Source organism: Mesocricetus auratus, unplaced genomic scaffold (assembly GCF_017639785.1).
Source record: "Mesocricetus auratus isolate SY011 unplaced genomic scaffold, BCM_Maur_2.0 Super-Scaffold_100707, whole genome shotgun sequence".
Classification (NCBI taxonomy): Eukaryota; Metazoa; Chordata; class Mammalia; order Rodentia; family Cricetidae; genus Mesocricetus; species Mesocricetus auratus.
The window spans coordinates 10,536,265-10,563,332 of NW_024429269.1; the positions used below are offsets into that span (position 1 = coordinate 10,536,265).

Genomic DNA, 27,068 nt, shown 5'->3' on the forward strand with positions numbered 1-27,068 from the left:
TCTAAGCTGGCCTGGGTGTCTCAAGCTCCCTTCTCCAGCATCTGGAGTGCTATGATTTTGGGTCTTGACCAGAAATGGTTAATGCTTTAAACTTTGATATTTGGCATACTAAAGATGGCTTTAAAGCGTATCTGTTGTGCTTGTCAGTTAAGAGAGTCTTTACCGTTTCCTGTTGTGGGGGAAGCTGTGGCCTGGTTAATGAGACAAAACATATGGGGCTAAAGCAACTCCAAAGTGAAAAGGATCCGTGTGGCATGCCTCCTTCCCGGTCATCCGGGTCTTTTCGCGATCTGCTTCTGCTCTGCATTTCTATGACTGTCCTGAGAGAACCAAGTTTCATGAGTCTCCATCACACTGGCCACAAATACGGAGACAAACATGTCTGAAGACCAGCGCCTGCTCTCCTAACACCTACCCTATGAAGAGCCTGAGTGAATCATCAGATTTTTTTTTTCACTCAGAGACAACATGAGCAGGGTGTGAGTCTTAGGGGATATTCTGCTTGGACGGACACCTAAACTGTCCTAACTTGAGGAGCCTCACTGGAGAGTGGACTGCCAGTGTTAGCCAGGTCTATGACTGCTGCTAGGGACCTGGGCTTTTGCGCTCCTCTCCTCCCTAGCACACATCTCTCAGACACACTCCTCCTGTCTTCAGGCACTGCTGGGCTATAGCTTAGTGGCAGAGGGCCTGCTTAGCACCGGTGAGGCCCTGGCTTCTACCTCTAGCAATGCAACAACAAAGTAACAACACTGAAAGCATAAAGGGGTTCATTTGGTACATTGTAATCATGACTCCTTCTGAAGACAGCCTAGTAATTCAGTGCTCCTGAGCTCTGCTGCAGCTAGGGCTCCTGAGATTCAAATCCCAGCTCTTTGATCCTGGGCAAATTACTTGGCTCTCTGCACTTGGAGACTGTTGTTTTCTATCAGAAAGGGTTGATGACAGGCCTACTTTGAAGACTGAATGAGATAACCGGGAAGCACCAGAACATCACTGGGTGAGAAAAGGCTATAACACGGCACACAAATAATGTATCGGTTTGTACATGATCATTTTGTCACTAAAGATGATGTTGGGCCCCACTGCCTTTGTGTTCTCTGTCTCTCCTCGGCTACATACATCGTGTGAGTATATATAGTTTGCTAATTTAAAAATATTCTTTGTGGGCTATCCTACTATCAATATATCAAAAGCCATTACAAAAATCACCTAGAATCACTATATTCAGAGACTTACTTCATATAATTATTAATATTATTTTAAAGATAGGATCTCTCTGGCCTCAAAGCTGGACTAGAACTCACTACATAGCATAAAAGACCTTCTGGTCCTCCTGCCTCCATCTCATGAGTGCTGGGACATGGGCCCACACCACAAAGCCTGATTTGATTGACTATTTTGCCATTTGTTCTCAATTTGTCTCTAGTCTCAAATACATGTATTTTAAGATATTTTAAAAATTAAAGGCCTAAATAGTGTACTACCACCTTTGTGACTCACAGTCCTCCTAGTTCCAAGGGATCCAATGCCCTTTTCTGGCCTCCATGTGTACCAGGCACACATGTGCTGCACACACCCACATGCAAGCAGAACACTCATGCGTAAACGTAAAAATCACATGTAAAAGATAAATTTATTTTCATGTGCATTGCCTTTTTGCCTGCATGTATAGTTTGAGCAAGGGTGCTAGACACAGACAGCTGTGAGCTGCCATGTGGGTGCTGGGAATGGAACCCTGGTCAAACTCCGCAAGAGCAGTCAGTGCTCTTAACCACTGAGCCATCTCTCCAGCCCCCACCTTCGTCTTTTTAATTAAAGCAAGCATGCACTATAGATTAGGTTGAAGATTTTTCTCTCAGTCCAATTTCTGCTCCTTCTATATAGGTCACAGATGTCATGAATTTGGTATGTAAGAGTTTACTCACACAAAATATGAGATTAGTATAGGTTCCAAAGGCTCTGTTTATTTGTGAATATGGTACCATAATGTATACAGTTCTGCAAATTGTTTTTCTTTGTTCCACATTGGTTCTGAATTCTCATTTATACTTTGAAAAAAACGAAGCCGATTTCTTAATTCCTGTACATATACCACCATGTGAATGTTGGTCCTTCTCTGATGTTGCACACTTAAGTTGTTCTTGACTTTTCACTATTATAATCAGTCTAATAGTCACTGCAACTGCAAGAAAAGTTTTAAGATTTACTTCATATTTATTTGTGTGTATGTTTCATGCATATACATGTGTGTATGTGTGTACATAATTTGCAGATGCCAAAACAAGGCATCGGATCCCTTGGCACTGGAGTTACAAGCATTTGTGAGGTTTCCAATGTAGATGCCAGAACTGTATAGCAAGTGCTTTGAACTGCTAAGCCATCTCTCCAGTCCTAAGTGCAAAAAACAGGTTAGGTATTTCCAAAGAGACCATTTGTATTAGGAGATGAAGGTGCCTAGCTTCAGAAGTCTGTTCCTGTGGCTGGCTGCCTTTGCTCTCTTGATACTATAACGCTGCTCACCATACAGCCACACTGGAATCAAAACAGTAAGGGGTCCCATACTATGGTTTAACTTCCACTATACTCCCAATAGGCTTCAGGTTGGAAGTCAAATCTACAATACATGTACTTGGGGTTCTCTTGTGTATTCCTGGATGTCTTGGAACTCATTCTGTAGATCAGGCTGGCCTCAAACTCAAAGATCTACCTTCCTCTGTCTCCCCAGTGTTGGGATTAAAAAAGGCATGTACTATCACGGCCCCTCTGAATACAAGTACCTTTGAGGGGCGTTTATAATCTAAACACCATAAAAGCATTTTTCATTTGACTGAAATTTTTCTTTCTTTGGTTTGTTTTGTTGTTTTTGAGACAGGTTTCTCTGTGTAGCCATGGTTGTTTTAGAACTCTATGTATATCAGGCTGGTCTTAAACTCAGGTGCGCCAGCCTCTGCCTCCTAGTGCTGGGATGATAGGTGTGACACACTAACAGCTGGCTTGATCAAAGTTTCTTACACCTTTAAAGAGCAAGAGGCAAGAATTTAAACACAGTGAAGGATGCCAGTGTGCTTGGTGCTGAGGGAGGAAATACACAGGTGAGTGCCAGCCAGTCGGGCTCATTTGGGGGGGACTGGTTCGAGACAGGGTTTCTCTGTACTGCTCTTTAGACCAGGTTGGTCTCGAACTCACAGAGATCCGCCAGCCTCTGCCTCCCGAGTGCTGGGATTAAAGGCGTGCACCACCACCGCCAGAAAATCGGGTTCCTCTTTTACAAGATAAATTGTTGGAGATGCACTGGGTTCCCATCACCGTGCAAGATGTCAGTATAAGCACACAGGGTCAGATGGACCAAAAAAAAAAAAATGCTGCAGGATGCTTGCTTATGAAAGTTCAAAGGATGGAGAAATGAGAACTCTGGAGAGATTATCTGGAAGAAGACCTAAGGGATTTTTCTTTTCTTTTTCTTTTTCTTTCTTTCTTTCTTTTTTTTTTTTTTTTGTGGTGTTGGGGGTACAGTTCAGGACTAAAGGCTGGTGAGGCAGCTGTAAAACTGTCCGGACAAGGGTTCCTCTGGTAAGACAGCCTGAATTTAGCACAGGAGAGAGAGCTTGAGTTCCTTCCCCAGTACAAAATAAATAAATAAATAAATAAATAAATAAATAAATAAATAAAAGCTGGAACAAATGATCTTCGTTATTGTTTCTTCCGGAATTGAAACTTCAAATGTCACGATTGTTAATTACAGAGGAAACCAGGTTGACTTTTAAAACCATTAGTCCTCACCATCACTTACCACAGACCGTAGGTGGTGGGAAGTGTGATGTTAGCGAGCCAATAGTAGATGGAGGACTTGGCTTCCACGCTGTTATTTCTTCTCAGCGTCTGTCCCTGGACCAAATCCCCAAATGGAGGCTAAAGGAGTGGCCGAAGTGTAAACGCCAGTCTCGCTGGTTGGTTTGTACTGTTCCGTTCTATAGAACAATAAGGCGCTTTCCATAAAACGTGCCCGGGGAGGGGGCGGTTAAATTGCGTCCTATTAAGCTGAGATTGTCAGGCGTCCTGGTTTTTTATTCGATGCTCGGGTCTCAAGGGCTGACTCTACTTTTCGTGGCTTGCACCGGGGCCCGTGAACTTACTTTTTTTAACCGACTGGTACGAGGCGCTGGGGAGAACCGGCGCTCCCGGGCCGCGGACTTCCACCGCAGGGCAGGTGGCGGCCCGGCCGGGAGGTGCAGGAAGCGGCCGGCGGGGCGGAGCGGGCGCCGGGGAGCAAGGCCGCGGGCGCCCCGCCCGGGCTGGTATGCGGCCGGGAGTGACGCGGGAGGAGGGGTCACGTGACGCCCGTGGAATGCCAACAATGTAGCGAATGTCCCGCTCGGGTCTGCGCGTCGGAACCGCGGCGTGAGCGCCCCGGGAAGATGGAGCCTCCGCCGCCAGCGCCGCCGCCGCTTCCCCGGGCTCCCCCGACCCTACGGGGTCAGCAACCACTGCCGCCACCGGCGCCCGGTCTCCCGGCGCGCGAGGTCCCGGAGCCGCGGGCCAGGACGCCGCCGAGGGTGTAGAGCGCTCCCGGAGGTGAGGCTGGGGCCGCGGCCGGGAAGTTCGTCGGGACCGGGCTCCGCCCGCCTGGCCCCGCGGTCGAGCCGCCCTGCGGGCCGCGGAGCGTCCGTCGCGCCGGTGCCGGGCGGGTGCGGGGCAGTGGGTGGCGGCGTTGGGGCGGCTTTGTTGTGCTCGGCGGCGGCGTCCGGAGGCTGAGACCCCGCGTCCCGCGGCGCCGACCCCGCCCAGCCTGGGCCTCCGGGCGCCGCGCCGTCCACCACGCGCGCTCGCGGCCTTGCGCGCTGTCTCCCGGGCCCTCGGCGGCGCGGTCCCCGCCCGGTGTCCGGTCCCGGGCCGCGCCGTCCGGCGGTCGCTGCGGGGTCGTTGCGTAACGCCTCTCCGGAGCCGACTTCTCCGGGGCCGGCCTCCGCTGCTCCTCCCTGTCGCGACTCTGCGGCCCGAGTTCGCTGCGCCCCAGCCCGGGTCACCCACACCTGAGCCTCCTGCGGGGCCCGGGTCTCACCCGGGGCGACCTCGGCTCCCGGCCTCGTGCTCTAGGCCGCCGGGTGACAACAAACGCCTATGGGTGAACGGAGGAGACCTGGACGTGCAGAACTTGTTGACTAAAAGTTTAAGGGAGGACTTTTTTACTTCTTTAAACTTTTCCTGCGGGTCCGTAATGTGGCTGCTTATTAGGGGATTTGTACGAAGCCTTGCGCCGTAGTTTCCGTTTAACCCCGGCTTAGGTCTGCAAATGATGCTTCCCATTTTTGAGCTCTAGGCCACTTTTTAGGATTGCACACCCCCAACCCCCGCAACTGTTGTAATAAGGCATTAACAAAAATCTTCCAGTTCAGGAATGTAGACGCTGCTTAGAAAGCCTGTTTTAACTTAACTGTAATTAACGAGGCATTACAGTATTCAGCCTCTCGTAAAATTTTGCCTCGTTATCCAGGAATAGAGAAGATTGTTGAAGGAATCCGCCGTGGTTCCTGTGAAATTGCTTAGCTTTTACCACCTTTCGAAGTGTCAGCTTCCTATCATACCAGGAGAGTCTGCTGTACAGTTATTAAACTGAGTTACAGAACCACAGAAGTTTTGAACCGAGTTATTCTTCAGCCTCTTCAGTCTAGTTGGAATAGTTAAGTGTAAATTGGAGCTGTCGGTATTTCTTTCCTTAGCAAATCACAGCTTTGGTGGGAGGGACTTGCAGTGGTGGGCGGGGAACACGCTTACAATAAAATGCCTTGTTATTTTAAAGGCTCTGTTGTAAATAGCCTGCCCTAGGCTCTTAAAGCCCACGGGAGTGGGGAGTGGAGGGGTTGGGACTGGTAAATCCATACTAAACGCATACGAAAGCTATTGGGGAGCTTTGTGGGGGAGGGCAACGCGGGGGTAAGGGTGTCGTGTTTGTATTGGGAAATCCAGACCAACATGCATTTATTTCATGCTTGTAATAACGTGCGAAACTTGCAAGTAATATTCTATACTATTTAAAAATAGTATGCTTGAAGGACGGCAGTTGATGAAGTCACTGTGTTTACGCTGTCCTGTCCAGTTGTCCACAGAAGGAGCGCATCAGCTTTGTGGACACTGTAGAAAGTCTCAGAAATCTCCGTGCTCCGATCGGTGATTTCTCTGAAACAGCTGGAGTTAAGAGAAGTACCACCCAGTGGTAGAGGCACTGCTGCCTTCCTTCATCAGTTCTGTGCCACCTTCCAAAGGGCAGCCCGAGTCGGGGTTTTTGCCCGAGTTTTTAAGGATCTGCTTGGGCTGCTAGTGTCCCTGAATGCTACTCCACTGCTCTCTCAGTGCTTTGGAGCCTAATGTTACTTGACTTATTGCTTCATCTCGAAGGTATAACAAAACAGGACTGTTGGAAGTAAAGATAATTGGTGGTGATGCTAAAATTAGGAAGCAAATTTGGCATTGCTTAATGCTTGCCATTCACTTGGCAAATGCTTTATGTTGGCTAACGTCTAGACTCTGTCGATTTAATTGTGAGAGTGGTGGGGGTTTTTCCCCTAAAGTTAATTAACAAGTACTTTTTGTTTGTGTGCCAATATTTGACATACATAGGATTTTTCTGGCAGAAGAATGAAAACTGTCATATGTCATAGCAGGAGTTTACATTTTTTTGTCGACCCTACAGATACCATTGCAGACCCTATGGATCTCTAAATCAGTTGGGGTAACACAGACCTTGAATGAAAATTGGTTTTGAATGAAGTAGGCCTGGGTTTTGGATATGAAGCTCTCTGCCTCCTGGCAGTTATCTGAAGCAGGAATGCTGAGTGCTAGCACTTTCCATTACTAATTAACTGCATCCTACCTCCTGACTCTTTTCTCCTGTTTTATTCTATTTTTTTTTAACATTAAAAGTCCCCCAGACAGCACTCCCAGCATTGTCTGTCTCCTTGGATACATTCTTCACTCTTGTGTGTTCAAGCCTTTGCACGGAAGTTGGAGACTCCAAGAGTAGCTCCACACTCCTCCAGCAGCCAGAGCCCTTCGGTTCTTCCGGTTGGGGTAGAACATTCCTTCCTCTGGAGGGTTCCTCTAAGTGGTCTCACCTGGAAGAACCATGCTCTTGCATCAACAGTCAGGTACACACACACTGCTACTTCGGCTACGATTGTGACTCTCCAGTGGGATGCACTGTACATTCTGACTCTCCAGTGGAGTTTACTGTACATTCTGACTCTCCAGTGGAGTTTACTGTACATTCTGACTCTCCACTGGGGTGCACTGTACATTCTGACTGTCCAGTGGGGTGCACTGTACATTCTGACTGTCCAGTGGGTTTACTGTACATTCTGACTGTCCACTGGGGTGCACTGTACATTCTGACTGTCCAGTGGGGTTTACTGTACATTCTGACTGTCCAGTGGGGTGCACTGTACATTCTGACTCTCCAGTGGAGTTTACTGTACATTCTGACTGTCCAGTGGGGTGCACTGTACATTCTGACTGTCCAGTGGAGTTTACTGTACATTCTGACTCTCCAGTGGAGTTTACTGTACATTCTGACTCTCCAGTGGGACACAGGGAATTGGGAGAGGGGTGGGTGCAGAGGAGGCACAGGTGGCTCAGAGATGTGGAGCCCTGCTGGGGGCGGCCTGCCCTGTCCTCTTAGAGATTGTGCAGGGAAGGAGCACGTGTTTGTCTACTGTGGCCACTGCATAGGCTCCCCAGGGCCTATGCTGATTATTGAACAGTAGGGAAACTGTGTTTTCCTAAACCTCTAGGAAGACAGTCACTGCCTTCCTTAGAGACCCCCCCTTAGGAAAGGACACTTTCAGCCTGTGGCTTTCCAGTGGGGGGGGGGTATGCTATTCTGACATTTAGTGTCTAACTTAAGGCCTGGCCTTTACTCCTGATTTAGTTTCATCTTTGATAGTTACTTATAGTGGGAATGTGATTTAAATAATAACAGGAGGTTTTGGTCTAAGAAATACTGTTTTAGGGGGCTAGAGAGATGGCTCAGAGGTTAAGAGCACCGACTGCTCTTCCAGAGGTCCTGAGTTCAATTCCCAGCAACCACATGGTGGCTCACAACCATCCATAATGAGATCTGGTGCCCTCTTCTGGCATGCAGGCATACATGGAGGCAGGATGTTGTATTCATAATAAATAAATACATCTAAAAAAACATTTAAAAAAAGAAATACTGTTTTAAAATAATGCCTCTTCCCCCTAAAAAACCTAAACCATATGAACAAATGAAGAGACCCAATAGCAGGGTGGCACACATTTGCCAATCCAATCTAAGGTGTGCTAAGGCAGGTGGGCTGAGTTTGAGGCCAGCCTGGGCCACATGGTTAGACCATGTCACAAACAAGGCTGGCACGATGGCCCAGACCTGAGTTTGATTCCCCAGAACCTACATGGTAGAAGGGAAGAGAGGACTGACTCCTGTAAGTTGTCCTCCTACCCCACAGGTGTGCTCTGATGCTCATACACTCACACACAAACAAATGCAAAACAAAGTTTTTAATTAAAAACAACAACAAAACCAACTAAGCTAAAATAGAGAGCCAGTGTATGTCATTAGTACCATCCTACCAGGTATGGATTTTGGCTGGTTTGCTGGTTGGTGTTTGATGTCTGTACGGCAGCCTAGGTGGGATTGAAGAGCATGAGGATGAGGAGAGCAAGAATTCTAGAACATGTGCTGGCATTCTCCAGGATTGGGCTGAGGACCGCACTGGGTTGATAGGGCGTACGGGAGGAATGCTTAAATGCAGCGCTCAGTTGTTGGTAGCCACCAGCTAAGCGGAAGATTCGGGAATGGGCTCCAGTTTTGCAGGACAGTGACTTTGTTTAGGAAGTTGTTACAATTTTTTGTTTGTTCTGGGGTCTTTGTTTGCTTTGCTTTGAAGTAGGGTCTCATTGGGAAGTCCTGTCTAGCCTGGAACTCGCCGTGTAGACTAGGCTGGCCTGGATCCTTCAGCAGTCTTCTTGTCCTATATAAGTGCTGGGATTACAGTGGGAGTTACTAAATTGTTTCAGATTTTCAGTTTCAGTGTTTTAGTTTCCTTTAAGATATATTTAGAACAGTTGTTAATGCCAAACAATTTTCAAAAACTAGATTTACTTTATTTGATATTCCTAAGGGTCATATTTATAACCTTATTGATGAAGGAAAAATTCCAATCTGTCAGGTCTTGTCAAACAGTGTGGGAATAACTCAGTGTAGCTCATCTCCAGCTGTAGTCTTCATTTGATTGATGAACATTTCCATGGAAAAATTCTTTTAAAAGTTCAGGATTTGACTGAAAACCAACTGTATTCAAATGCAGTCTCCAAACTGAGAACAGATTTTTTTTCTCTTTGATGACACTGAAAACATGCTTCTTTCTAGATGATTCTGTCAAGGACCCAGGACACTGGGAGGTGCTATTTTACCTCTTAAAAGACAGGGTGTCCCGGGGTCTTCTAAGACCAACACTTCTCACAGAATGTTGGGGATAGTCAGGGAGTAAACTCAGAACACTGGTGAAAACCAAGTGGTAGCTTTATGGCAGTAACTGAAATCCTGTGTTTGCCCGAGCTTCATGAGTGGGAAAGGGGAGGCAGAACCAAACCCTTAGCCCTGCTGCTGCTTCAGGCCGCCACCACTGGTGTTTCTTAGCTCAGTTGCACCCTGGCACAGAAGACTCTTGACTTCCCCTGCCCTGGTCAACTGTTTAAGATGAGGTCTCAATAGCCCAGTTGCAGGGCAGTGGTGGCGCACGCCTTTAATCCCAGCACTCGGGAGGCAGAGGCAGGTGGATCTCTGTGAGTTCGAGACCAGCCTGGTCTACAGAGCGAGTTCCAGGACAGCCTCCAAAGCCACAGAGAAACCCTGTCTCGAAAAACCAAAAAAAAAAAAAAAAAAAAAAAAAAAAAATAGCCCAGGCTGTCTGCAAACTCACTATGTAGCTAAAGACTAACTTGTTGTCCTTCCTGCCTGCACACCCAACTTTGTGGGGCTTGCTTTTGTTTGTTTGTTTGGGGAGGAGTGGGTTGTGACAGTAGGAGCTGCTGTGATTGGAAGTCAGGGCCTCCTGCTTGCTAGGTGAGTGCTCTACACTGAACCACACCTCCAGTCCCTTGGCTGACTGTATGATTGCAGTGTTTGTGGAACATGTGGGGACGCTGTGTGGATGTCCTCCCTTGGTGTGTTTCAGTGTCTGTGTTAGAGTGACAGAGGGGCTAAGATTTGGTATGAGAGCTGCCCCTGGAGTTTAGACTCCAACCTGAATGGGACTTTGTCGCCCACTATCAGGTATTTCATTTAGGAACCATTGTTTAGAAAGAGAACCATTATTCATGTGTGCGTGGGCAAGCAGGTGTGTGTGTAATTATAAGTATGTACAGTTTAGTCCCGTGACATTAAATATATTCTTGTCATTGCAGGAAACAACACTTGTTTGTATCTAAAACTTTCTCACGGACCCATCAGGCAATCACTTCTGTTCTCTTGCTTCTGATTAATCTCCACTCTCCTGTCTCTGGATTTACCTCCTCTAGGTGTGTAACATAAGCACAATGGTACAGAATTTCATGCTCCCCACATCTCCCAAGATTTCTCTGTATAGCCCTGGTGTCCTGGATCTCAATCTGTAGACCAGGCTGACCTCGAACTTGCAGAGATCCACCTACCTCTGCCTCCCCAGTGCTGTATTCAAAGGTGGGTGCCACCACCTCCCAACCAGTATTTCATTTTCTGAGCAGCTAACTTCACTCAACATTATGTCTCTAAGGTCATTTACATTGTGGCCTGAAATGGGACTTCCTTCCTATGACTGAGTACTAGGACATGGACATGTAGGTGGAGTTTTTGTGTTCTTGCAGTTACTCCTGTCTGTCTGGTGACCCTCTGACTCCACACTCCTCCTTCCTAGCATTCTCTCTGCCACTAAAATACTAAAATCCTGCCGAGCAATCAGCCAATCAGCTTTTTATTAATAGAGAGCAGTACATATCTACAATGAACAAAGATTGTTTCACAGCATAGACATGTGATGATTTGTAAGAGTCTTGTGAGAACTTCCCCAGCCTTTTTTTTTCTTTTGCTATTTTTTTTGTTTTGTTTTGTTTTTTTGAGACAGTCTCAGTATGTAATGGCTGGCCTGGAAATTACTATGTAAATAGGCTGGCCCAGGACTCATGGAGATCCACTTGCCTCTAACTCTGGGATTAAAGCGGTACACTACCATGTCTGACCATTTTGGCCACTGGAGTTATAATTAGAGAAAGGGTTTCTCTTGGATGGAGCATTCTCCTATCCAGCCTCGTACTGCCTGCTAAGGCCCTAGGGGATTGCTTCTGATCAGGCATATCCTGGGTGTATGTGGCCACGTGTTAAGTAGCAGAAGGGGTAAACAGACAAGATTGCGTCTGCCCATCTCAGATTGTTTGCAGAGAGACACACTGGTCAGTCTCATAGGCAGGGTTGCATTGGAGTAGGTGTGGAAGTGCCTTTGATCCCTTAGGTTGCTGCAGGGAGGCCCTGCTGGCAGTCTAGGGGAGTGAGGCAGCATGTATTATTGGAACTGTGTGTTCTCGGTGGCATATAGGCCTGTGTCACTTAGAAGGGAGGAAAGACCTGGTGCTGTCGACTTGCAAGGGATCTCAAAATCAACTCCGTCCTGGCTGTTGTGCCATGGTCACTTGCTGAAACTGGGCCACTGCTCAGACCTGTGCAGCCTGGTGCTTGGCTGCGGGTTAGCTTGGGCTACATCTGGGCTAGCTTTTTTTCCTTGTACTTCTCTTTCATACACAGAGAAGTCTGTTCACTTTCTCACCCCCTGAGGTGTGACCGACAGAGGAGACACTCACACACCTGCTTCTGTTCAGCTTGGTGTCTGTTCAGTTTCCACGTTGTTTTGGCTGCTTCCTGTCTCCTGACCTGAGTAAAATTCTGTGCCTGCTTACACTGTAGGCACACTATAATGCTACCTCTTGCTGCTATTGGCCTGGGCCACTTCTCTTTATCTTCCAGAAAGTAGCCTATGTTAGAGCCCTAGAATTTTTTGGTTTTATACATTTTTCATTAACACATTTGTGCTTAAATACTTGGTTATTTTCTCCGTCTCCCATCTTGAAGTTTAAGCTGCACAGTCTGAAGCTGCTCATTCTTTCCCAATGAAAGGGACACCTTGTACAAATGTTCAGTTTGTGCACTGATCAGAGGTCCTACGTGTCATTTGAGAATGTGTTCAGCATACTTGGAGACTCTGGGCAACTCTCAGAGAACCTAGGCAGCAACAGTCACATTCCTTGGTAGTATCATGCACATTTTCTGCAGAGTGTACATGACCACCTCTTCTATGACCTGTGCTGAGATCATTCCTTTTTTCTAGTGTCTGGAAGTTGGTCCCATTTCTACCATCCTTTTGGTTAGACTCTTCCTGTCCCGCTCTGTGTCAGGTTATGACAGGTGGTATCAGAGTTGACTGTGTGTGGTCAGGGCTGTGCCTGCCAGCCTTGGAAAATGTCCCAGGGCAAGAGCTGATGCATAATAGAAATGAAGCATGTCATTTCTTTTCTCACAGAGGTGTCACATCAGCTACTGTGGGCCACCAGGAACGGTAAGAAAGTGTTGATGTGGAAGGCAAGGGCTTGGAGCACATCACTCACTCCTGCCCCTTGCTCCAGCCCCTGAGCTTGTACCAGTGCGGCCTGAGAGTGCATTTGCACAGGAGAACAGTACCTAGTCATGGGTGATGGCTGCTGCCACACAGGGCGGGGATGAGTGAGCAAGAATCGTGCCCACGGTGGTGAAACAGAAGCCACGGGCTGCATAATCACACAGTAGGACGTAGAAAAGCTGGTCAGACTGATCTAGGTATTGGAAGTCAAGAAAATGGGTCCCTTGGGTCTGGGCATGGGTGGTGGTGGCGTGCCGTCTGATGCGGCTGCTGCTTCTGAACATGCGAGCTTCTTGTGAATACGGTCAGCCTAATGTTGTGTGCTGGGAAAAGATTGCCCAGGGTCCCGTCCTTTCTCTCCGTCCAGCCTCAGCAGCCTCTGTCATGGAACAAACTCCAGGGGAAGCTTGGAAGGTTTGAGCCCACCAGGGCCTCTTTTGTTGCCCTATGACCCAGCCTTGGCTATGGGATGGTCAGGCAATGTAGCTTGTTCTAGCCTAACAGGACTTTGTATGGCTGTTTTCCTCACAGTCCTCACCCTGGTCTAGATGTGTGGAAGGGCTAGCCTTCTCTGTAGTCTGCCAGGGCTCTTTGGTAGGTAGTAAAGTCTGGCTGTCACAGGCCACGCCTTCCCAAAGGAAAATTCCAGGAATGACTCCTGTCTGGCCTGATGGCCCTATGGCATGTGTGCATGGGTAGCCTACAGGCTGGTTAAATTCCTGAGACTCTTATGATAGCTACCTGTGCCTTTAAGCCAAGACCTCTGGCTCGGTGTGACCAGGTCCGGAAGGCCTTCTCTGTTCCGCATCCCACCGTTTGTGGACTGGAGTGCTGCACTCAGTCAGCCACCAGATTCCTGGCCAGGGCCCTGCTCCCAGCCCAGCTTCGGCACCAAGACCAGGTATGACATCTGCCAAAGGCTCTTCAAGAGAGACTCATGCTACCTCTGTGGTTGGTCCCGGTCTCCAGGAAAGCCTGTCCTCGCTGCTCTGAGTCCTCCCTGTAGAGGAGCCTGCATTCTTCCCTCCAGCTGGAATTCCACTCCACCCCCACCCCCCACCCCCATTCAAACTCCTTATCACTGCTGGTGTCTTTGGCTTTCCCTCCATCCCCATCCTGTGCTGGCTCCCTACTTTGGGGCCTGTCTCTCTCTACAACTCCTGCTCAGCTTGTCCTCTGCCCCACTTCACTGAATTGCTGAAGGTGAGGTTCTTAGTCATTCTGACAGTGCCTGAAGCTTAATAGGCATTCTACCCTTGCCTGTAATCTAAGCTGTGGGGAGGCTGAGGCGGAGGACTGGGAGCTTTACCTTGGCTGTATAGCAAGATGCCCCCAGGGGCTGGAGAGATGGCTCAGGGCTTAAGAGAGGACTAGAATTCCATCCCTGGCGACCACATGGGTCTCCCAGCCATTCATTAACTCCAGTTCCAGGGAGTCTAATGTCTTATGACCTCCAGGCAGGCATCAGGCGCACATTCATACATGGAGGCGAAACATTGATACACAGTAAATTTTAAAATCTTGAGAAAAAAAAGACACTTCTTTCCCTGATGTGTGATGTTTTACGCTTTTGGCTTTTTGAGGGGCCCACCACCCAGCACCCAAATACATCACACACAGAGGCTTATTCTTAGTTTTGAATGCCAGGCCTTAGCTGGACTTGTTTTTGCCAGCTTTTCTTAAGTTATCACGTCTAGCTTTGGCCTTGGGGCTTTTGTCTTCCTCTATTCTTATATGCGTTTCCTTTCCTTCTTACTCTGTGTCTGGCTGAGTGCCTGGCCCCTACAGTCCTCCTCCTTCCTCTCTCGTTCCCAGAACTTTTCTTTCCAGATTTCTCCTCATATTTCTCTCTCATGCCTCACTATTGGCCATTCAGCTCTTTATTAGACCATCAGGTGTTTTCTTCACATAGTTAAACAAGTGCAACATAAACAAAAATAACATACCTTAAAATAATATTCCCCAACATCCCCGTTTGTAGTGTGGACAGGCTAGGTACAGAATAGTGACTAGAGTAGGAGAAATGCATTGTATCAGGTCCATGTCGTACACTGCCATTTGTTGTAAAGATGGAGCAGTGTTAGTTTTAACTGTCAACTTGACACAGCATAGAATCATGTGGGAAAGAGTTTTATTGAGGGGCTGCTTGATCAGTTTGGCCTGTGGGTGTGTTTTGTGGGAGACAGTTTTGATTGTATTCTTGAAGCAGAAGATTCAGCCTTGTAGCCCCACCATTCTGGGGGGTCCTAGGCTGTGTCAGTATAAAGAGTAAGTGAGCAGGAATGCATGTGTTTGTCCTCTTTGCATTTGACAAGTTCCCTTAATGATGGGCTGTAACCTGGAATTGTGAGTCAAGCAGACCCTTTCTCCCCCCAAGGGCATTTTGTCAAACACAGGTCTGTTCTCTTTTAGTTTTCAAAGAAAGGGAAGAAAATTAAAGCATAGACACCACACTTTATGTGAATTCTGAGTGGAAAAGCAGTAATTCCCGTTGAGTTTCCAGCAGTGCGAGTCACTCCCAGGGTCCTCCGGACATGCTCCGCAGGCTCTTAAGAACCCTTCCAGTTTTGTTGGAATGTGAGCTTATGGTTTTATAAATCTAGGTCTTTCAAAACAGATGCCCAGACCAGGAAGTCCCTGGAAATGACTGTGCTTGCAATATGCCCTGTTCTACATCAGTTAAGCAGAGTTCTAGGCTCCTGAGCCTTGGCCACCCTGGACGCAGGGGCTCAGCTGTCTGGGTCTCATAACCCACTCTCTATATTGCCTTACACGGTCATTTCAGTGATTTAGGGTACTAGAAATCATTCATTAAAATAGAGATTTCACGTTGAGAATTTAGTCTGGTTCTTTTAAATGGATTCTCCTTGGTTGTACCAAGAAAGTAGACGGTTACAACAGTAAAGATGGCTGTCCCCATACAAAGCAGTCATTTTAATGTCATTTCTAGCATTTCATGCTGTGTGTGGTTATATAACAGCATGCAAGTTAGTTTATATAAACTTCTGACAGTGCCTAGCCTGTAGTAAGTACTGGATAATATTAGTTACTCTTATTTTTACGCCACATGAAGATGACTATAAAACAGAATCTTGTTTGTGGTTATGGGGTTACTTACTGGAGCTAAACGTCCCGATTCTTTCTTGTTCTTTTAGAGTCAGTTTTTCTTCTTCTATTGAAACTCAAAGTATGTCCTTCGAAGTCAACTTACCTGAGCTCTGTGGAGTGAGAGGGTGTTGGTGGGGGAGGGCAAAAGACAGACGGGGGCAGGGGGCAGTGGGCTTTGATGTGATCTGGAGTGAGCCTGTCCCCACTGTCACGGGCCCCTTTGCTGGTGAAGGCAGTTTGTGAGCGAGTGGGGCACAGTGAAGAGTGCCGAGGCCTCACGGTTAGGAGTATCCGTGCTGCTTGGTTTGTTGTTGGGTTGCCTCTTGATAAATGCATAAGTTGGAAATACATTCAGTCCACAAAACCTACAGCTCACAGCTCAGCATGCTGGGAGTATCATTCTTCTTGTGATCTTGGGACAGCTGAGAGCTCTGGTGGCTGACTAGCATCAAGAAGATCAGACCACATGCTGTTAGTCCAGAAAAAGTCCAAGCGCACATCCTGGGGCTAGTGTCCCCTAAGTGCCTGTTTCTTCCTTATTATCAGAGCTGAAGATTCTTAAGCACGACTTTACTGAATGGGACACTCTGTGACGCTCTCACTCTCCCTTTTTATTTTATTTATTTTATTTTTTTCACTCTCCCTTTTTAAAGGTGTATTTATTTCTGTGTATGCATATTTTGCCTGCATGTATGTGTTTGCACCACATGTGTGGCTGGTGCCTGAAGAGGGCATCAGATCCCCTGAACTGGAGCTAAAATGGTTGTGTCCTATCCTGTGGGTGGTGGAAATTGAACCGTGGTCCTCTGAAAGAGCAACCTCTGAGGCAGATTTCCAGCCCCTTACGTTTATTCTCAAGATACTGTGGGCAAACCACTTTCAGCTGCAGTAGAGGATACCCTTCAGTATGACGAGTTTTGATCTGTTTCGTCAGAAAATTGGGGAGGGCGTCATCAGAGAATTATTCAAAAAATGTGAAGGATTGTAGCCTCAGGTGGGGGAAGATGTTGGGAAAAAGCCACAGGGACTGTGGTGTGGGTCAGGGATTGATTGGTATTAGGGATAAGCCAGAAATCTGCTTAGCATGTTTATCCCCAAATCCTCAAGCTGTGTTTTTCAGAATTACATGACAATGAGCTGGCAATTGTTGAGACTACGGTCTTGTCCCGTGTGGTGTTTGTGGGGGTACACTCAGCTGTGGGCTCTTCCTGTTATATGAGCCTTCTTGGGGCAGCCCCAGAGCTAGATCATAACAACACTTCTGAGAGACAGTGTTCTTCTCCCTTACTTTCTAAGTAGAATAGTTCCAAAATCACCATGCATTTCTGGAAAGCAACTTTAACATTATGTGAAATGCACAAATGAATATTTTTGTCCCATTTTCTATTTCAGAGAGTGATGGTCTTCAAAATGAAAACTCTGGAAAATTGTAGGTTCTCGTTAGGAGCTACAGAAATTGAAGGACAGAAAATGTTTGAAAGGAAGTTGTTCTAAAAGCATGTTTACAATTAACTGACGCTATTGACTGTTCTTTTTTTAACTAACAAGACACTTTGAGAAGATTGTATTTATGGTAAAAGGAAACTGGACTAACGATGAGGCCAAAGACTTTTCCTGCCACAACTTACTCTGGAAATAGCCGGCAGCGATTGCAAGAGATCCGAGAGGGGTTGAAGCAGCCATCCAAGTCTTCCACCCAGGGGCTGCCTGTGGGACCAAACAGTGACACTTCCCTGGATGCCAAAGTCCTGGGAAGCAAAGATGCCTCCAGGCAGCAGCAGATGAGAGCCACCCCGAAGTTTGGACCTTATCAAAAAGCGCTCAGGGAAATCCGATATTCCCTACTGCCCTTTGCCAATGAATCGGGCACATCGTCCACTGCGGAAGTAAACCGGCAGATGCTTCAGGAGTTGGTGAACGCGGGATGTGATCAGGTGGGTCCGGGCGCCGGCATCTCTGTGGAAAACTTGAACTGTCTGACACACAGCCCTTTTCTGTGTCCTGAGCCGATAGCCACCTTCTCTCCAAGGGTCTTAGCCGCTTTTCCTTCTTGAAATTGCTCCTCGTCGTCGTGACTTTTCCATTCTGTCATGGGTATGTGTGTACATGTATGAAACCCAGGGCCCTATGCATGCTAAGTTTATGCTTCCCTACTGACCTACACCATCTTCTAGTCTATTCTTAGCCCTTCCTTTCCTTGGGACCTACCTGGGATTCTCCTGAGCTTCTTTGGGAAGCCTGACTTCTCTTACATTGTTTTTGGTTTGTACGTTTACTTCCTTCCTGTAGGGGTGCTATTTAACATGTATTAACTAATCTCTGGCTTTTCTTCTTTTAGTTTTCTTAAAATTTTATTCTTTGACAATTTTGTACCTATACTTATTCTCATTTACTTACTTATTTATATGTTTTGAGACAGTCTCATATAACTCATGCTGGCCTTGATCCTCCGGCAAGCTCCTCCCTAGTACTGGGATTGTAGGAGTGTGCCTCCATAGTCAGCTGTCTTCTTCTATTTTGCAAAATAGTGTGTGCACTGTTACAGAAGATATAACCATGCTCAGAAAGTCAGAACCATTGCTAGACAATGTGAGAGTCATCAAAACGTGGTCACATCCTCTGCCAGCTCAGTGACTCAGAATCGGAGTCTCCACTGGTGAGCAGAGAGCATACAACTCAGAACTACGTGTTTGGGGTCCAAGTTGAAGGACAGGACCATAGAAAAGGAGCTAGTGTCCAGCCAAGTATAAATGGAATAAGAAAAATGTAATTAGCAAACGTGTAACTGTGTTATGGAATGGCTCGTGAAAGTCAACAACTTATTTCCATGTCCCATTGTAAAAGTCACAGTTGCGTGAACTAGAAATAAGTGAAGTCTTTTTGCTGCCTTAGACAATTAGTAAGATTTGCTTCAAGAATATCAGGTTGGCTTAAATGCTTTTAGTTTCTTAGAAATAGTTTAATGACTGGATCACAGTCATAGCACAGGCTAGCCATGTCACCCTTCACTTACAAAGGGAATCTCACTAATGACTGGATCGTAGTCATAGCACAGGCTAGCCATGTCACCCTTCACTTACAAAGGGAATCTCACTAATGACTGAATTGTAGTCATAGCACAGGCTAGCCATGTCACCTTTACTTACAAAGGGAGTGTCACTCCTCTTGTAGTTAGTTGCTGCAGATTTAGAGAGTTGACTACTGAGATGATGTGCTTGGGAAACACCCACTCTCTTGTGATGTCCTCTCTGACACTTGGGGATGTGCTGGACTTCACTTGGCTCTCACAGGCACCGTTCATGGAGTCTCTTGCAGAGCATGGCTTCGCTTACATACTGAGTAATGTATGGTGGGTGTGCTGTAGCTGTTGAGGCTGACAGCAGCTGCGGGAGCTGTGAGAGTTAACAGTTCCCTAACTACATGTGGTTCAAGAGTAGGGAAGGCACAGCCCTGGGGAAACAGAGAGTAAGGGTGAAGAGGGGGCTTTCAGGCCAACAGCAAATCTCAGGATCCTCTTTGAACATAAATCACTTGCAGACAAAAGAGGCAATTAGAGTCTGGTGGGTTTTGGAGTTATATTTCAGATGTTAAAGAAACAAGTCAAACAAACAATCCAAAGTACAGGTGGGATCTTACTAAAGTAAAATCCATCAGTGTTAATTGCAGAGCAAGAAATGAGCTGGCTGCTTCTCTAATACAGTGGGTTACAAATACAGGGAGGCTGAGGCTCAGGATGCCTGCAAAGGCCCCCACATCTAATTTATGTTAATTGCTAGCAGAAAGGCTTCCCATTTACCATGTTTAATGCTCCCGAATAATCCACTTTGTTGTCTAGTGTTACTTTAAAACTTAAAACAGCTGCACCTTTGCTTTCAGAGGATTCTGGTAGAAAAGTCATTGTATGAACACAGACAACAGTGTGGAGGGAGCCGTGTATGGGAGGATTGAAGCTCATTGTTAGACTCTGGGTACCAGGTGAAGGGCATTCTTACCCTGTAGCTGCTTCTTTAAAGGTTCTTGTTACATTAGGCACATTGTTTAGATGCAACTTTGTTCTCCCATAGTCTGACTTAAAGCTCATTTTTGTATCCAGCAGAGTGATAGTACCATGTTTCCCCATGGGGCCTAGTGGTGATTGTCCATGCTTTTCACACACACACACACACACACACACACACACACACACACACACACATCTCTTTTTGAACCAGGTTCTTGTTGTGTGTTCAAGCTGGCCTTGAACTCCTGAGCTCAAGAGAACCTCCTGTTTGCTCTATTGCACTGAACCCCACAAGTAATATCTTCTCACCCGTGCACACACATGCATGTATTTTTCTATATTATTTGTACTATGACTAGTTGAAAATATTTATTTGACTGCTTGAAATGGGTGTTTTCTTTTAAACATTATATTAAAGTAAATTTACATCTTAAACATGTACAGTTTATAAACTTACAGCCCCCTGAATTTTGATACATTCATTACATCCATCTAGCATGTATGGGTACTTTTGTAACCAAACTTTTTTAAATGCAAGTATCAGGAAAAAATGAAAGACGTTAGGGTAACAATGTAATGTGTTTGCCAAATGATGTACTGTGTACATAATATGCGTAACTTTTGTGAATGAGTGACAGGAAGCCTGATGAGATAAGTAGGTAACTAGGTTAATGTTCTAGGTGCAGCTAGCTGTTCTTGGGCTAGAGATTCAGGCCTTGGGGGTGAGGTTCTGATTACCTTATCCCACTCTGCAGCTTTGGCTACATGTGGGTAGCATATCTCTGTCCCACATCTGTGTGGAACTTGTGTTATCTCCCTACGCTGTAGTAGGTGACAGATGGGTGGAGCACTCACTTGGGAGTGCAGGGTGTTGCCCTGCATGGTGAGGAGGGCTGCAGAGGTGTTGGGTGATAGACAGAGCATGTACATGGGGTACAGAGGTGTTGCTGGGCCACAGGCAGAGCACCTGCATGGGGGTGCAGGAGTGTTGCTGGTTGGTAGACAGCTTCTGCACCCAGCAATGTAGGGGTATTATTTGGCTTTCTATTCTCAGGGAGCCTGGGGTGTTCTGGAACCTGAGATCTTGAGGGGTAGGGAACCAAGTGCAGACACATGGCCCCTGACTGTCTAGAATAGCACCTTCCTCAGGTTGTGTCCCCTAGGGGACTCTAAATGAGAAATGTCTTTCGGGTGTGAGGAGTGGGAAATGGGTGTGCTTCCCTTGAGGATTGATGTCCCCCATCTGACCTGTGCTTTGTGCCCAGTCTATAACCAGCCTACTGTCTGTGGCTCCATGTCCTTAACAGGTTCTTGGTCCCGGATTTCTGTGTCAGCTGCGATTTATCTAACCCACTGCACATGTGCTCAAGTAATTCAGATCTTTAATGGAACCAGGGCAGAGAGAGTGTAAACAAACTGACTCTTTATGGAGGGTAGGAGCGCAGGCGGTGGTGGTCAGGATGTGCCTTCCCTCCACAGCTTCCTGACAATAGGCCCGGAGAGAGGTGAACGGGGTGCTGTGGGAAACGGGCAAAGGAAGTCAGTTCGTGACATTTCTAAGCCGTCAAGGGAAGAACGTGAAATTTCCCCAGCAGTCACACAAGCAAAGGGGCAGAGGCTCTGTGTACCAGCTCTGTGTCCCTAGGAGTGAGTGGACTGTTTGCAGTGGGGTCCTCCGGGCTTGTCATTTGTCACAGCTGTACAGCAGCCATGGGACATGGGCTGTAGTCCCTGTTTAAAACTATAGTGAGTTGAGCTGATCCAACAGAGAGTACTTGCCAGTGGCCGGGCTTGAGTCCCCGACTCCCTGGGTGGTGACTTGGACACCGTGTCTGTCACTAGGCTCAGTGCTAGATGGCTGCTGGTTTCCGGTCTTGTTTCCCATGTGTCCTGACTTTTCCCTCTTGTCCCCTCCTGTCCACTGAGGGCGTGCACTGTCAGCACTCCTCTTCTGGCGTTTTGCTGGCTGAGTGTGCAGCGCTTGCTGGTGTCCCCATGCTCTGACTGCAGCTCTTGTCCTCAGCACGCTCCCGACTGGCTCCTGGAACAGACTCCCTGCCTGTCTGTTTGGGGATTTTCAAGGTACCATTTTGTGTCTTCCCACCTTCCTAGCGGGGTCCTGGCATCTACCGAGCTTGTTTGTTTTAGCAGCAAGCCTTTCCTGAAGCCCCTGTGGATTGGAGATGGTCCTGGTTGGCCTCTCACCGTGCGTCTGACTGAGGCCTGCGTTGGCAGGCTGTGAGCACTGCTGTCTCACTTCCCCTCCTCTGAGAGCTCTCCCACAGTCCTCCCAGCTGCTGGTTAATATTTCCCAAAGCAGATGTGATGCACACAGGTCCAGGCAAAAGCCCCGACCATACCCCCACACCAGATAAGGAGGGATAGTTGGTAATCCACAAGGCAGATCTTCCCTGTGAAGATCATTTGACTAATGGGAAAAGAACCAGATAGAGAGCTGGATGCGGTGTGCACACCTGTAACCCGTTGCTGGGCGTGAGTCCTCCCTGAGCTACAGAGGGAGACCCTGTCCTGAGCAGGGAAGAGAGTGGAGAAGCTAAGCTGTGCTTACCTTTGTGGCGGAATCTGACTCGAGCAAATCTCTCAAGTTACAGGTATTGGCCAGTGGAAGGGACAGCCCATTGCTTTTTCTGGAAAGGGATTCACTTTTCAACATGAATGCCCTCCTGAAGCACTAGTCAGTGAGGAAGGAGGAAGGCCTCGGTTCAGTTTGCAACCCTGGTGACAGGAAACAGCTCACAATGGGCTTTGGGTGGGACAGCTGTTTGCCTCATCACCTTCTTCTTCTAATGGCTTTCAAATCAAACTTGGCCCTGCCGAAAGGTAAAGCACATGCTTTTTGAAAAGGATGTTTTAAAAGGATTTGAGGCTAGCTCAGTGGCAGAGTATGTATGTGCCTAGCATATGCAAGACCCTAAACACTACCGCTAGCACCTTAGAAAGCCCAATAAGTAAAGAAATAAAATGGCTCTGAGAAGATCCAGGAGTTCGTATCTCTCTGTCGTCCCTGCTGTGCAGTCTTTTCCCTGACTACTAAAGGAAGTTAATAAATAGAGAAAAGGGTAGGACAAAAATAGCCAGATTGTCTGCAGTTCTCCCAACCCAGTCCTGGCCAGGCCCAACCCTGCCCTTAGCTTTGGGGATCACAGGAGCTTGGATGTGTTTGGGGTTCTGTGGCTGTAAGCAGATTGCTTGTAATTTAATGGACACAGATCTGACCACTCTTTAACATTTGTGTTTTTAATTGGGCAGTGTTTTCCTAATTTAAAGAAGTGTGTATCGTATGACCTTTTCAGCTGTGGATGAGTGTACTACACGCTTTGTTTGTACAGCAAAGTCGGTTCACATGGAATGGAGTGGTTCACTAAGCTCCCTTAGCACACATGGGTCTTTCCACTTCTGGAAACATTCCCTGCCATCCTCAGAAGGGTGCTGGAGAGCTTGTAGCTGTAGGTTACCCTGTCCCTTGTGTCCTGTTCTTGTCCCATGGATTCTGTTCTCAGACTTGCCTGGTGCTGTCCTCTCCCCAATAAACCCCAGACTGACTTCAGCCAGTGCTTGAAGTGAGCCGTTCCCCATCCTCCAATTTAAATTAGATTCCTCTGTTCACTTGTTACCCTGTAATTCTTTCACATTGTTTATCTGAGCTTGTTGCCAAGTGGTAAAGTGTTGTTGGAGTTTCTTGTCCACTAGGTACCACAGCCACTTAGCCCCAAATAAACACACGGACGCTATATTAATTATAAAACTATTGGCCAATGTCTAGCTCTGTCTTAATTGTTAGCCCATTTCTATAAATCTATGTATTTCCATGTGGTCTTAGCTTACTGGAGAATGCCTGGACCTCCTTTGGCGGCTACATGGTGTCTCTTTGTGGCACCTCTCTGCCTGTCTCCTAGAATTCTCCTCGTCTCCTAGCCCCGCCTATCTTCCTGCCTCTATTGGCCAAACAGTGTTTTATTCATCAACCAATAAGAGAAGGACATCCCTGTCAGTGAAGCTCTGTAGGCCTTAGCCCAGGAAGCAGCGCCTTTGTTCTATCCGCCACTTTCTGGAACTTGCAGCCAAGCAAGCACAGAAGCACCTGAGCAGGTCAAGGGGCAGGCATTTCAACATGAACATCTTCATGTCACTCAGTACCATTAAAACCCGACCTTTAAGGCCTGTATGGTAGTCCATTGCTCAAGTAACTATCCCTTATTTTATCATAAAAAGCTGGAAAGAGTCAGGCGGTGATGGCACACATCTTTAATTAGTATTTGGAAGGCAGAGGTAGGTGGACCTCTGTGAGCTGGAGACCAGCTTTGTTTACAGAGTGAGTTCCAGGATGGCCATGGTTATGCAGAGAAGCCCTGTCTCAAAAAACAAAAAGCAGACAAACAAAAAAATGCTGGAATGAGATCCTTCTCCATAAATCTGAGTGGATAGCACTGATTTCCTTGGTATAAATTTTAGAAATGTAATTACTAGTGTAAGTAACATTTTTTTACAGTTTTACCTGTATTGCTGAGTTAAGTAAATTATGCTTAGGCCTCTATCCCTGCTCTCCCAGACTAAGAAACAGCAATGGGAGAGTTGTTCCTTTATGTTTGATCCTGGTAGTGGATGTATGCAAGCAACAGAAAGTAGAACGGGTCCTGACTTTAAATGCTGGCTGTTGTTACATTGTTAGAAGCTCCCACAGAGTGTCCAGGCTGACCTGCTTCCCTATTCAGACCACGCTTAAGGGCGGTGTCTTCCCTTTCTCTCTGTCAGCTACATTTGTGATGGTGCAAGTCTTAGATGACTTTGGAACCCTACTCGTGCTAAATCTAAATGTGCAAGAGAGCTGGCAGTGGTCAAGCTGCTTGTTGGGGAGAAGCCAAGCTGCGGCTCCCTGGAGCCATGTTTCTCCGTCTCCAGTGCGGATGCCAGTGTACGGAGCCCATCCTCACAGCCCCTGCTGAGACCCTGCCTCTACTTTCAGCAGCCTTTCCTCCAATCCCACCCTCAGTCCAGGGGCTAGCCTTTTCTGTGTGTGTGGTGATGGGAGGATTGCTAGCAGTCACAGATTTACTTAAGGCCTATTTTGTCACCCTGCAGTTCTCTGTCACAATTATGTGGTCGTCAGCTAGGTCCCCAGGCTGTAACACAAATGTATCCCAAGAATTGTATCTGCCTGACAGGAGGGTCTTGGGGATACAGCTCTGAGTTCTGCCTTGGATTTACACAGCCTTTGGGAACGATTAAAAACGGGTTGTGTAGCCAGCAAACCATTTTGTGGATATAGAGTAGTAGGGGGCCTAGAGAGATGATGTAGTTAAGAGCACTGGCCACTTTTCCAGAGGACCGGATTTGGTTCCCAGCACCCACATTGGCAGCTCACAACATCTGTAAGTCCAGTCCTAGGGGCTCTGACTCCCTCTTCTGGCCTCCTCGGGCACTGCATGCACATTGCACACAGATGTTCATGCAGGCAAAACACTCAGATTTTGTTAGGTGTTCCTTTTATCTTTGCTGGGGTATGGGAAACCTTGCTTTTTGATCTGTGTCCCTTGCTCAGCTCAGTGCTGCTGTAGCGCCCAGCCTCACAGTCAGGAGCAAGGTGCTCACTGATGCCCCAGGTCAGAGGCAGACTGCGGAAGTACCATCTGAGCATGCTGACCACCACAAGGCTGGTAATACATCCCCAGCCCCGGGGCTTACTGCCTGCCGTGGCAGGAGGGTGTGCTGTCTGTCGAGGAGGCCCATGACAGCTGTAAGGACTCAGGTGTCTTCCTGTCATTGGTGGCAGTTTTCTCACCAGGATCTTACCCAGGAGTAGGTGGGGCAACAAGGGCTTCCACTCTACTAGCTGCTGCTTCAAGAGCTCTCCCCAGGCCAGGACCTGGGAGTTACAGAGCCTCCTTGGCAACAAGTTTATCTGCCAGCACCGGGCTGCTACAAAGCTGTGTGCTGTCAGCCAGGAAGAAAGAGGAGGTGGCTCTATTGGGAGTCTGTGGGACAACTGCATCATCCGGCAGATCGCCAGAGAGAATCTTGTCTCTAGATTATTGAGGTGAATACTCCTGCATAGAATGCCTGCATGGTGGCTGTCACATGGCTGGACCATGTTAGAATATGGTGACAAAACTCAATGCCATCTGCCGTATTTTATTAAATAGTAAGGTCATTGTCCTCTGACCCGCTCTCAGGCTTCTGGTCCCCTTTTCCATGGAGTCACATGAAGAAGATTTCCTCAAACCCAGAGACTATATACATTTGGCTAGCTATGATATTAGAATTATTAGGCACGTGTTAGACATAAAAGTTGTTTTGTACAAGAAAAAATGATTAACAAAAAAATTTTACTCCAGCCAGCAAGTAAACATTCAGTGTAAATCTGACAAAATTTCATTTGGTTTATGAAAGCTTTTATTCAGCCCAAGAGCCTTGGCTGGTGACGTTTGACGTCTAGGAGTTGCAGGAATGTGGCAGATTGAACGCTGGTCAGCTGTCACTCTGAGTCTTAGAGATGGCTTCAAGGAACGCTGCGCAGCCCTCTCACCTTCCCCTTCGCCTCTAGCCTTCATTTAGCCTTGCTGTTGCTTCCTGGTCTTCTGTTTTACTTTGGAAATGTTCTGGCAAGCTGCAGCAGCCTCTCCCTGTGGCTGGAATGAGCCAGTGAGTCTTGGTAGGATGGTTTCTGGTTGCCATATTCACAGCTCTGCCTTTGGGGTCCCAGGAGAGTGAAGGACCAGAAGCAGAGGCCTGCCCCTCTTCAAGATGCCCCTGATGGCCTCAGGGTCGTTCTCGACAGGAGGTTCTGCCATTTCTGCTTCCCTCTCTGGTGCCTCGCCCTTTCTGTGAGTCCTTTTTGCCCCTTATTCTCTCCCTGACCCAGGAAAGTCCTGGGCATTCTTCCTAGGGTCTGACTGTCCTGCTTGGTTTTGGCAGTGTTCTTAACTTCCGTCGTTGTGTTAATGGGGGCTTTCCTCAGAGCTGGCGGCTTTTTTCAGAGTGCCTCTCCAGCATGCACTTTCACTGTCGCTCTGCTCTGAGTGCGTCCTGTCCTGCTGTTGCCCTGACATGACTCTTCCAGCAGTGTGGCATCCAGCACCACATTTGGTACCGTGTCCTCCCTCCTTCCATCCGATCCCGCTAGCAGACTGCATTGTTTCTCTGGTTCAGCTCTGGTACTTCAAATGGGTCTGCCCTTTACACCCTGTCGCCAGGCTGTGTGACCGTGTCCTTTCTGCCTTTCCTCATATGTCATTCCCCTGGAGTGCAGTCACACTCCCACATCC

The 27,068-nt window shown here is 47.4% G+C and overlaps 2 protein-coding genes across 2 annotated transcripts in view; one reads left to right on the plus strand and one right to left on the minus strand.

Moving 5' to 3' along the window:
• Nucleotides 1-1,947: 1,947 nt before the first annotated feature.
• On the minus strand, nt 1,948-5,307 carry LOC121137791 (translation initiation factor IF-2-like). The gene is made up of 3 exons (XM_040740502.1): nt 5,063-5,307; nt 4,137-4,990; nt 1,948-3,971 (listed from the first exon to the last, which is right to left on the minus strand). The coding sequence occupies exons 1-3, from the start codon at nt 5,305-5,307 to the stop codon at nt 3,913-3,915; spliced, it is 1,158 nt and encodes a 385-aa protein (XP_040596436.1). The 3' UTR covers nt 1,948-3,912.
• Nucleotides 4,441-27,068, plus strand: part of Lats2 (large tumor suppressor kinase 2) — a 55,852-nt gene continuing 33,224 nt past the window's right edge. The window contains exons 1-2 of the mRNA XM_040740530.1: nt 4,441-4,575; nt 17,178-17,719. Coding sequence (XP_040596464.1) covers nt 17,381-17,719 — 339 coding nt within the window. The 5' untranslated portion in view covers nt 4,441-4,575; nt 17,178-17,380. The remainder of the gene's footprint in view (nt 4,576-17,177; nt 17,720-27,068) is intronic.